The sequence below is a fragment of the Leuciscus leuciscus genome (genome assembly GCF_965113295.1).
Source record: "Leuciscus leuciscus genome assembly, chromosome: 6".
Taxonomy (NCBI): Eukaryota; Metazoa; Chordata; class Actinopteri; order Cypriniformes; family Leuciscidae; genus Leuciscus; species Leuciscus leuciscus.
This window is the reverse complement of record NC_138730.1, coordinates 20284861-20297213: the sequence shown is the minus strand read 5'-3', so window position 1 is coordinate 20297213 and position 12353 is coordinate 20284861. Positions and strand designations below refer to the sequence as shown.

General features: G+C 38.8%; 1 protein-coding gene across 2 annotated transcripts in view; it reads left to right on the top strand.

Annotated features, from left to right (window-relative positions):
- greb1l (GREB1 like retinoic acid receptor coactivator) overlaps positions 1–12353 on the top strand; it is a 59275-nt gene that overhangs the window by 32550 nt on the left and 14372 nt on the right. For both annotated transcript variants that reach the window (XM_082172463.1, XM_082172464.1), the window contains exons 2-15: positions 1011–1095; positions 2113–2272; positions 2442–2618; positions 3765–3941; positions 4238–4414; positions 5662–5784; positions 6340–6456; positions 7516–7656; positions 7887–8012; positions 8472–8612; positions 9015–9200; positions 10355–10657; positions 11178–11306; positions 12092–12226. In XM_082172463.1, the coding sequence (XP_082028589.1) occupies positions 2116–2272; positions 2442–2618; positions 3765–3941; positions 4238–4414; positions 5662–5784; positions 6340–6456; positions 7516–7656; positions 7887–8012; positions 8472–8612; positions 9015–9200; positions 10355–10657; positions 11178–11306; positions 12092–12226 (2089 nt within the window). In that variant the 5' untranslated portion in view covers positions 1011–1095; positions 2113–2115. The remainder of the gene's footprint in view (positions 1–1010; positions 1096–2112; positions 2273–2441; positions 2619–3764; positions 3942–4237; positions 4415–5661; positions 5785–6339; positions 6457–7515; positions 7657–7886; positions 8013–8471; positions 8613–9014; positions 9201–10354; positions 10658–11177; positions 11307–12091; positions 12227–12353) is intronic.

Below are 12353 nucleotides of genomic sequence, written 5' to 3'. Positions count from 1 at the left end.
TTATCTGAAACTTGGCCCAACAGGCCTCCAGTGAGCTGTTTGTAAAACAGAGTGTGCAATTTGTTGTCCACATAAACCATGCATTATCCCACCAACAGTTTTCCATGTTAATAGTGGTTTTCTTTGCTTTTATATAAAAAAAAACTGATCCAAATCCATTGTGGATTCTTATAGAGGAAGGTTTTTCAAGTGGATCTGATGGTAACGTGCCTCTTAGGACTGCAATCTCAATTAGATCAGATTTTTTTGGTAATCATTCACAAAGCACTTATTTTTCAAATAAGTACAGACATAAAATATATTAATTGTAATGGTATTTATTTTGAGACAAATCCTGGTGTCTCTTGGTAGAGGTATATTTACGAACAAATCAATTTTGTAACCTAGATTTTAAAAACTAATAATAGAAACCCCCCATATATAGTTTATTTTCTGATTTTCAAAAGTGTGCAGGTCATATATTCTTTGCAAATTCAGGAGACTCTTGACAGAAGTATTTACCTGATTGATTGATGGCTTTACTGCATTTCACTCTTGTTTTAACCAGGCCAAAAGAACAAAACATGTCCCATCAGTCTTTGTGTAAGCCTGGAAGTAAGAGACGTGGAGTTCCTTTCCCCTATGCGTTCCACAAACATTCCCTTGAGGTCATAGTGTCATATAACTCATCCCTCAGTGTTATCAGTTAACAGCTACATATGTTGAAGATCACTGCAATCTGTTCTACTTTACAAACAACTGTCTGATCTGAGATGATGCATGGATTAATACTCACTACAAATTATTCTTATTGATTTATCCCATAATAAATTCTTCAATCAGTGCATTTAAATCAAAATAATCCCAATATCTAATGCTGCGATATTTGCAATGCGCAGTTCAAGTATCAAATCTCTCGTGCATTTTGGCTTTGTTTTCCCAAGATATAATGTACCATATGTTATTTTATATGGTATTTATACTGTAAATGAAACTTGCCTTGTGTCTGACCATTTGCCATATGTCTGTAGGTGCAGGAGTACTGTGGTTCAACTTTGATATACCATGGAGAAGAGGTGATCCTGTCCTTTTACTGCTAAATAAATATAATCAAAGGTACAGTGGTTTTCTTCACTATGATAACAGCAAATGAAACCTATGAATTGCTAAAATGTTCCAAATGTGATGTTTTGTATGTTGTTGCAGTTCTATACAAGTAGTTAATTATCAAATATGAGAGCTGTCTTTCTTTGAGGGGTTTTATGTGAACTCTTTGGCCCTGCTGAGTCACTGATGGCGACAAACTCATTTGTCATAATTTACTATCTTGATTGTCGTCCAGATCACAAACAGAAACAGAGCTTTTGTTGTAAAGGAAATGCAATCAGAAGTGCAAATGAAAGCGTCAATGCAGAGCAGATGGTCTAACAGATGTCATGGTTATACCTGATGTGTAGCTCAAGGGTAAAAGTTGCTAGTTACATGCTAACAGCTGTATTACATGACAGATTGTCAGGGACTACTTTTAATAAAAATGGGTACAGTTATTAATTATTTGTATTAAAATATGTATTTCATGTCTCTCTGGTGTACCCAGTTGTTACTGGTCAACTGTGCCGGTCTGCAGTGAAATATCTCTGGGATAATGTACAGTTAGCTTAATTAGTTTTAAATAAACCCTTTAAAGGCTATGTAAAACCCTTCAGATTAGCATTAAGGACTTGATGATCCCATCAGAGTTTTGTGTTAATGACTTACTGACAGGACAATATTCCTTACTTTTCTTTAGTTAATTCATCATTTTATAGTTAAGTATGTCTGAACAAAAACAATTCAGAGTCTGCAGAAAAGTCCTAATGATGGTGGTTTTAGGAACGGTTTCAAGGGCTATTCTACGAAAGACTAAAATAGCCTTGTTCTGGGTGGAATTGAAATCTCCTCCACGCAGTCCATCAGAACATTACATTAATGTCTCCTTCCCTCTCATCTTCCTTATAAATGGAATCCCTTGCAGATATAAAAATGTTCTTCTTTACGAGTAAAAAAAAAAAAAAAACTGAACCAATCATGATGTGTGTATATGTGGTGTTTATATAAGACAGATTTAAACAAAATGAGTATGTTTAATTTCAGATCATGGGGAATTCATACGCAGGGCAGCTAAAATCTGCCCGCTTTGAAGAAGCTCTACACAACTCTATAGAGGCTTCATTAAGATCGAGCAGTGGTGATCCACAGCCTGTATTCACACAGCTGTATCTCGAGCCCGATCAGTATTCTGGCAACCTGGAAGGTAAGCAAGGCCATCAAATAGTTTGGTATTAGAGCTTATTTGCCCTTTTTTTTTTTTAAATCCTCTCCTTAAAAAATACTATTACATTCATTAAAAAGCTCATATGTATGTATGTGTGTGTGTGTATATGTAAAGCAATAGCACACCTGTTCCTGGTTCTGCCCTCCAGATATTAAGCCCAAAATGAGCCTGAGTCTGAGGTCCGAACCACCCAGCCATGTGCTGGTGAACTGCCAGTCCTCCAATTCCGTTGATGATATGGATGAGGAGGAAGATTCAGACACCAGCAGTCCACCGTTGCCTTACCTGCAGGGACCTCCTCCTGATGGCTGCTGTTCTGTTGATGGTAAAAACAGTTGTCATAATTTACTCACCACCCTCATGTTGCTCCAAACCCATATGACCTTCTTTATCGACCTTATTTTTTAATGTAAGAGTAGGTGTGGCCATTTTTTAATTGAATGTGCAAGGCTGTCATCGGTGCCACTTTCAGTTATGTTAGCTGTACAAAGTCAGTCTGTTATGCTGCTTGATATTGCAAACTGGTGATATTGGACTAAAGCCCGATGTCAAAGAACTAGCGGTGATGAAAGCCGAATGTGTTGTCGCCTCTCGTTGGCTTCGTCTCGGCCAAAAAACTGCGCTTGAACACACCAAAATGACTAAAGGCGACTGTCAATTAGCATGTGTGTTCTGCGCCTGCTTATACGTAAATATCTGTCTATATCAGCTGGTATCAATAATCTATTTCCATCATTCAAAAAGGGAAACCAAAACTAGGACTGCAGATACACAAACTGTAAACAAAGCAGCACTTGCTTACCATTTTGAATATCAATCATGCTGATCACTTACTTCATTCCAGTCGGTTCTTGTTATTATGAAAATATTCCTGCATTTGAATGCTCAGTTGATGTATAATAGTCACAGCCTTCTGTCTGTACGGTCTTGACTTCTGTGCTCGCTCACTTTTATTTTTGTGCGCTGACTCGTTCGCTAACAGCCAAACAGAGATCTCTCTCTCACCGACGGCCCGACAACGATTCTACATGCTGAATCGGCCCAAAAACCCGACGGCGTCTGACTAGAGACAACAGTGCAGAACACACCGGAAAACTAAGCCGACAAGACGCTCAAAAACGGCCTGACGGCTTGGTGTGTCCTGGCTTTAAAAAACAAAACAAAACACAGTAACAGTGTCAAAGTAGCCCAATTCCACGGGAAAACCACAGACTGGGCAACACTGAATAAAAAGTACCATAACCGAACCATATATTCCAGGTCTTCTGAAGCCCTATGAAAGCGGGGTGTTATGAACAGAGCAATCTGCCAAAGTGTCAAGTCAGTGTCAAGGTGAAATGTATGGTAATAACATTGCAAGACTTGAGACAGTGGCACTGAAACATTGTGCAAACCGCAAATCATCGTGCATTTAGCTACATCAACAAGGCCGGTCTTCATTATATCGCTGACTCAAGTCATCTGTGTCCAGGTTTCTGTCAAGCAGGAAAGGATCTACGCCTGGTTTCCATGGCAACAGAGTCTGTCGAGGTTCCCGCAGGGTTTGAGCTGGTTGGTGCCAAATCGCCCAGCATCCCAGAGCACATCCTCGTCTGTGCAGTGGACAAGCGCTTCCTGCCAGATGAGAATGGGAAAAATGCACTTTTAGGTTGGTGATCCAATACAATTTCATGACTTACTTCAGTAGGATGAAGTTAAATAAGTAATTTATTCTACAAATGTCATTGTGCCTGTGAAATGTTATGAAACTAGGCCATTGAGAACTCATTTGATATTTAGTATATAGTTGGATTTTGGACTAAAGAGAGGTGATTTATCATTCGATATAATTTGTTTAGAGTACAGGATACAGTGGAGATGTTGATCAAAAACGTTTCAAAGTTTGTTGTGTAGTCTTTCAGTCTTACACGGCACATAGTGATGTATGTTTGTGTATTTATGCAGGGTTTTCAGGGAACTGTGTAGGCTGTGGTGAGAAAGGTTTCCGCTACTTCACCGAGTTTTCCAACCACATTAACCTGAAGTTATCCACGCAGCCGAAGAAGCAGAAGCACTTAAAGTACTACCTGGTGAAGAACTCTCAGGGTGCTCTGTGCAAGGGAGCCCTCATCTGCTGGAAAGGTACCACAGGCGTTTGCAAAACGTTGCATGGCACAGATAATGTGTGATGCGTCATTTATGTAGTTTTAAATTCACATGATTAACTGTTTTTAAATGTTAAATAAGCTCAAATATTGAAGTAAAAAATCTATTAAATGTAATTTAACTTAAATTATCATTTAAATGACTTATTTAATTGCCAATTCAAATTTATTTACATTTGTGTTTTATTTCCAAATTAATAAACTGATAATGGATTATTTCTCAAGATATTAAAGGGATAGTTCACTTTGAAATACATTTTTGGTATGTTTTAGCTTACCTCAAGGGCATCCAAGATGTAGGTGTCTTTTTTTCCGCAGTAGTTTCAATTTTGATATTTTTAGGTCAAATCGTTCTTGTCTGTCAGTCATATAATGCAGGTCTATGGTCACTGTCTCAAAGAGCAAGCACAGAGTCCAAATTAAAACAATTCCCCGTCGTCCAAATTAAACAATTCCCCATCGTAAGTATACATTGATGGCCTAAGACACGAAACGAGCGGTTTGTGTGAGAAAACGAACAGTATTTATATAGTTTTTACCTCTTATACACAGCCATGTCCGAGTGATCTGATCTGACGTGTACGCAGACTGGTGCATAGATATATACACTAGATGTCACCTTGTCTACGGCAGTCCATTGGAACGAATGTCTTTAAGGCGACATCTAGTGTATATATCTATGCACACAACTAGTGGTAACTAGTTTTTACCACAACTGTTTCAAAATTCGCGTTTTCACTATGGGTGTGTGTAATTTACGTTGTAGAACAAAACGTCAAAGTAAAGTCAACTTATGACCTTATTTTACACATAAATCAAATCGAAAACCCGTATTATAAAACCCCATTGGAAAATCTCGAAGGAACCAGCGACAAATTTGACTTCCGGGTTCTGACGTCATACCTTCACCTCTCTATTAAAAAGTAAAGTTCATTAAAGTTATTACAAAGTTCATTTAAATGTTTATTTAATTGCCAATTCAAACTTATTTGCATTTGTATTTTATTTCAAATTGATACTTTGATAATGAATGATTTCTTCCTTAGAAATTACAGAAAAATATACAGTTTGAATTGGGAAAATAGGCCCTGAAATGATCTGCAGCTTATACCGTAAAAATGAAAAAAATACATAAAGTTGTTACTGAACCTCTTTGATTCGACAGAGAAGGATGGTTCACTCGACATTAACTGAGAATTTAAAAATAAATGTTGTATTTCACAGATTGTAAGACACGGCCATTCTCAGGCAGTGCTTCTTCATCCAAGCCTAGTTCTTCATCCTCACTAAGCAGCAAAGAAAATGGAGACACAAACGGCCACAGTCCATCTCCCTTCCCCCTCTCAGGTGAGTGTAGGTGTGGACCATCACATATTGTGTGTCACAGTCTTCTAAAAGCTCTCTAGTATTTAAAAAAAGGATGAAAACACTCATAGGAGGTCCAGTGTAAGACAACACATGCTGCATCTGTCCAAGGGAGGATGTCCATCTTCTGTTGGTTTCTGCTTAGTCCTGCATGCACAGAGGTCATGTTCTGTTCTGGGGGAGGGTACGTACGGGGGTGGGGGCTTAAACCTGGGGGGGGGGCTACTCAGCATTTGGTGACATCTGGCTGGAGGCCACACAGTGTTTACCCAACAGTGTTTGGTGAAAGAAAGCAAGTCATTGTCTCATTCTTCCTCACAACACCATTCAGAGGGCCGGGCAGCTGGCCACAGAGTGCGTCCATTAGTGACGATAACAGTCTTTTACAATACAAAAAATAGGAGAAGTGCTTATTATTGAAACCAAATGTAATGGATTTTGGTCTTTCATCTAAATTATGCGCAATATCTTCTTAATTTCCCATTTGCAGTAAAAAAGTAAAGCTGCATTCATAATAAGTTGTTCTTTGATCCACAGACTCGCCTCCTGCCCGCTTGCAATCTGGCTCATCCTCAGGGATTTTTGGACCCCCAGAGCTGGGCTTCCTCAAACCGCTGAACACGCCGACTCACGGGACCAAGACATTACCGATCGGTACCAGATATTTGTCCTCATTTTGAATTTAAAGTAGCATTGATTGCTCATAATACAAAGCTAAAAAGCCATAAATGCAAGTACTATTTGCTTTTGAATCATTCAACGCAAGCAGTTGTTACAATGATTTTGTGGGGTTAGTAATTTAGTCAGTAGAATTTGGCAATTCAGTGTGTTAATTGGGGGTGTTTGCTAAAGAAAACATCACTGTGTCACGATTTCTCATGCTTTGGATTAGAGATTTGAACAAACCACACTTTACATTCAGCCTTAGCATTAAGCAGCCGCCTAATTATGGTCAACTTCGTGGCTCAAATGTTGTTAGCTGCTTCATTGTTTGTTTTTCTCCACAAAAGGACAGAATTAATGAAGGTCATTTGTATTGGCCGCATTTGCAAACACATACACACTCACACACACATGAACACAATCCAAAAGAATCAATATAAGACCAGAATTCTGTATTAAGAGTTTTAATGTCACCCCACGCTTCAAATTCCCTGTGATTGACATTTAACACATATATGTTCTATTTGTGTATGTGTCAGGAATATTAGATGTAAAAGTAGCCCAGCAGTTCATTATCAATATGCCATCAGTTAAAGGAAATCAATAAACTGTGCTCCCCAGGACCCATTCTCCTTTAGAAATGAGCGAGAATGCTTTCCTCTCCCTATTGAGATTGTGTGCTTGTGTGGAGGTTAGGGAGTTTGCATAGTGTTTCACCAGAAAAGTGAACAATAGTCAATGATGTGTAAAACGTCACACCCCTCAGGGCACTTGGCAAATTCTTCAATGCATTTTAGTCTGAATTGTTTTTCAAGATTTTAACAAAACACTTTTAAATATGATTTGTGTGTGTGTGTATATATATGTATATATATAGCTGCCAAAATAAATATTCAGATATAAATCAGTTAATTAAATTGTAATAATATTTCACAATATGACTATGTATTTTTGGATCAAATAGATGCAGCCTTGATGAGCATAAAATCTTGTGTGTTTATGTTTTCTTCCCACTGTTTCTTTAATTCCCAACATGCATTTGTTGTTCAGTTCCCACTGCTCTCCGAGTAAACGGTCTAACCAATGGTCTGAGTATGGACGGGCGGTCCAGTCTACTGAGCCCCCCTCATACAAGCCCACTCGCCACACCTAATCATGGCTATAGGGCCACAGAACCTGGAGACAGTCCAGGTAAGCATTAAACCAGCCAATCACAATGCTGCCTCATGCATGTCATTAATGGTCAAATCATCTGGCTGATACACAACAGCAATAGTCTATTTTAACTCATCAGATGTTTTTAGAAGGCATCTTCAAATGTTTACGCTATGCAATTTGCATTCGGTCAAAATATAAAATGAAATTATTATCTTAATGGTAACAAACATTTTCGATTCTATATCTGCTCTTTTTTTTTGCAGCATCCTCTGCTATGGCATCAGGTCCACCCAAAAAGCGCCACCGTAGCTGGCACCCCGCCTCTCTAGTGCCCGTCCCAGCCACGGCTGTCCCTGTGCCTGCTATCCGACCGCTGACTTGCAGCTCTGGTGGGTCCGACCTAATCATACTCAGCCTTGTTTATTTGTTGTTATTCTTTTTTTATGCTGGTTGTCTGCAGTCAGTTCATCCTATCTGTTTATGCGTGTCCCAGAGCAGGAAACAGCCTTGAATTTGATTACCTTGACATGACATATTCCATCCACAAGGTTGATTTATTCATTATTTCCATAAAAATAGGGGTGAAAGGTCATGCTAAATGAGTCACTGAACTGTTTAGCAGCTTGAAGGGTTTATGCCTTGAAACAGCTGAAGGAGTGGAGCTTGGAGATCCTGTAGCTTAGTTACCTTGTCCTCAGAATTGATTGGAGTGTCTCCGTTTACAAACCTTGAGAGGCTCAAGAGATCCGTCCAAAATATGATTAGGTTTCCACAATGGCTTGACAGCACATGCTATATGTTCCATTAAAAAAAATGCATACATTTAACGTTTTGCTCCTTCGTTCCAGGTTCTTTATTGTCCCTGTCCAATCAACAGCCTCCATCAGTGTCAGGGGTCATACAACCCCAACCAATCACAGCGGGAGAAACTGTCATCATTCCTGACAACCTTCTGAACTCCTCCGGGGTCCGGCCAGTCCTTCTCATTGGTTAGTGCTCTGTCTTCAAAACATTCTTATAAAATGTTTTTAATTTATGAATTCATATTTTGATATTTTTAGTGGGCATAAAGTAAAAATATCAGTGTGATGCAACTGTCCTAATAGCATTATAAAAAGAATGAAATTCTTGAAAGGAAAATCTTATAAAGCAGGAAATCTATATCTGATTAACTAGGCATAATTTCTTATTATTTCTTATTTCTGTTGATCTAGCATGATCTGAAAAAAGAAAAAATAATGCATGATATCTTTACATCCGGGCCAGTTTTACAGAAATGAGTTCATCACAGCAGCACACAATATAACCAGATCTCTCGAGTTCTTCTTTGTCCCTTAATAACTGTTTGGAGGTGTGTGTGACCGCATGGTTTGTTTGAATATCTTCTCCAGGTCAAGGCACTTTACCGTACTTCTTTGGCAATGTGGGTGATCTGGTGGTGAGCCCCCTGCTGGTGAGCTGCTATAAGGGCAGAGAGCTCAATGAGAAGACCCTCGCCAGTCTGGGCATGTCAGCAAACCAGTTACTCACCACAGAGACCATGATACTGCTCACACTTCAATATCTTGCTCGACTTGGTAAATAATACTGACATACCTATCAGAACACAGATAATCATTTTGGAAAATACGTTTTAAAGGGGTCATGATATAAGAAATCAAATTTGCCTTTTTTGTCGTTTTGATATTGCGGGTTCTGTGACATCACACGGGCTAATAAATTTGCATTTGACTGCCTCCTGAACAAGACATTGATGAATAGTTAGTTATACATCATCGCACTGGCATTAATTTGCCTAAACTGGATGGGAGCGTTGTGTCGCATCAAAAGCAAATAGAACCCATTATAATCACTGACGCTGTCTACACTGGATACAGTATACAGATGTGCATTCAGTCTCTGACGTACTCACACGCTTGAGTCTGTCGACAACAGGACAAATGGAAGAGAGTGAAAGAACTTTCGCTTTGACGCGTCCAAATTAAAACAGCTAGTTTGCGTCTCTGTACAGACTTCAGAAGGATCCCAGCGTCAGAAACAAGTGCTTCGGAAACAAGTGGATGGTTTATTTTAATGCCGTCCCGGATCGTGTCGGTGGAATTTGTGTTTGTTCAGAGCATTTTGTTTTATAAATGAGGCATAGCGTAATGGAGAGTTCGCAAATAAACTTTTGTTGACAGATAAAACAGTCAGCTGTATCGGATCTGACAGCAGCTGCATCACAAACCATAAGTTAAATGATTTCATAATGCTTGGTCTGTAAAATTACGGTTTTATATGGATAATGTTTTCAAAACACTCACTCACATAGCGAGCGGGCATTGATAACGTTTCCTATGCAATGACGTTAGCCAATCATAACCGTATCTGTTTACTAATAAGCCTTAAAGGAGCCATCCCTTAAAAACGAATCATTTCAGAGGGTCAGAATGAAGGTTTTCTCGCTTACATATTTGTTTTGTTTTTTTGTGTGCAAAAAACTTTATTAACATTATAAGTGAACCTCAAGGAATATATTAAAATAATAAAAAAAACAAATCCATGTCATGACCCTTTAATGCATTAGTAACGTGAAATGATCAGTCTATCTTTTGTATATTTATGATGCATGGATAAGAGTGCACAGCTTATTGAATACCTTATTTTAAATGCATCAAGATCAGGTTTTATAGAAGAGCAATGAGTACTTGCTTTATAATGAATGTTATTTATTTTTCTGTCTTTAATGCAGGTACGGAGCAGATCCCGTTACGGGAAGAGTTTGAGCAGATCGTGTTGAAGGCCATGCTGTGCGGCCCGACCGGCCCTCCCATGTCGCCCTCCCAGCTGCCCTGGTTAGCTCGAATGGAGGCCAGTGTGTCAGGAGGCAGCGTTCAGGTGCTGGCCACCCACGGCTCCCTAGGGGAGGGCATCTCTGAGTCGCTGCGCTCTCTGAGTGAAACGCCACCGCAGCAGCAGCAGTGTCTGCCCAACTATGTGCTCATTATCTGCACCACCAAAAGTGGAGTAAATGAGTTCTGTGTGCTCGTGTTGGGTAAGTTCTGCTGCTCTCAGAGACTTCATTCTTAGTTCATAGATTCATTTTTGTCCATTTATGAACTTTGCATCAGATAAGAATGCCATTTAAAGGGATAGTTCACCCAAAAATAACAATTCTGTCACCATTTACTCACCCTCATGTCGGTCCAAACCCATGTTCTGTTCATCTTCGGAACACAAAATTAAGATATTTTTAATGAAATCTGAGAGATCTCGTTATGAAGCATCAGAGTTTTGGGTGAATAGACTTTCAATGAAGGGACAAAAAAATCTCTCAGATTTCATAAAAAATATCTTCATTTGTGTTCCGAAGATGAATGAAAGTCCTGTGGGTTTGAATATTTGAGTAAATAATGACAGAATTTTCATGTTTGGGTGAACTATCCCTTTAAGGAGTTTACACAATGTCAGGTTGTGTATGAAAACGCATTCCATAAGCTGTAAGTTTTGTTGTTGTTGTTGTTGTTGTTGTTGTTATTGTCTTATATGTGAACATGTGCTGTTGTTTTTCTTAGGTAAATATCAGTCTCGGGCCTTGGCTGAGAGCATGCTCACTACGAATGAGTTTCTGAAGGAGATCAGCTATGAGCTCATCACAGGGAAAGTTAGTGTGCTTGCCTCACACTTCCAAAGCACCTCATTAGGTGAGTCTCAGCCCACAAATTTAGTGGAATCCATCACAGTTTTCATCAACTTATCAATGTCCTCTATTTAGAAATTAATTTAAAAATCTAGATGCAAGCAGCAATTTTGGGGTGAAGCACGACCACCATTTGTATGGTCATTGCGCCCTCTCTGGTGATTTTAGGAAGTATTTGAAAGGCTATAAGTTGACCATAACTTAGGATGAGTTTCATGTTTTTGACCAAACGTAGCGCGACCCAATGAATCAAGGAAAAGAAATATGTTTCTAGACCACACTGTTCAAAATGTATAAACTAAAAGGCAAGTAAAATTTTGGTTTGTTGATGTTAGTCCAGTTATTGCACAGTGAAATGGACTCTTATCAGCTGTACACTGCCGTTCAAAAGTTTGAGGTCGGTAAGATTTATTCATGTTTTTGAAAGAATTCTCTTATGTCCACCAAGGCTGCATTTATTTGATCAAAAATAGAGTAATATTGTGGAATATTATTGCAATTTAAAATAACAGTTTTTTTTATTTGAAATATTTTCAAATGTAATTTATTCCTGTGCATTTTCAACAGTCATTACAGTGAAATCATTCTAATATGCTGATTTGGTGCTAGAAAAAAAACATTTCTTTATTGTTATCAAATAGTTGTGCTACTTGATATTTTTGTGGAAATCATTATACGTTTTTTCAGTATACTTTGAAAAATGTTTTGTTAGTTTTGACCTCAAACTTTTGAAAGGGAGTATATGTATGTGTCTTCTTTATTAATTTCAAATTGATTGTGGCGTTACAGGCGACAACATGGACAAACAGCTGGTTCGGTACCAGCGTAAACGCAAAGACCGGGTGGTTCAGCCCTTTCAGGGACATCTCACCGAATACATCCATTCCCAAGAGGCCGCAGCCATGGTACCAGAATCAGGGCCAGGTGAGCCTTTGCTCTCTCCCTATGTCTCAGACTATTCATTTGGTCGTCCAGATTCAATGGGCGACCAAATGAATGTTTGACTCATTTGCGCTTTCATCTGGACACTGAAATCTTGGAAATGTTGCTT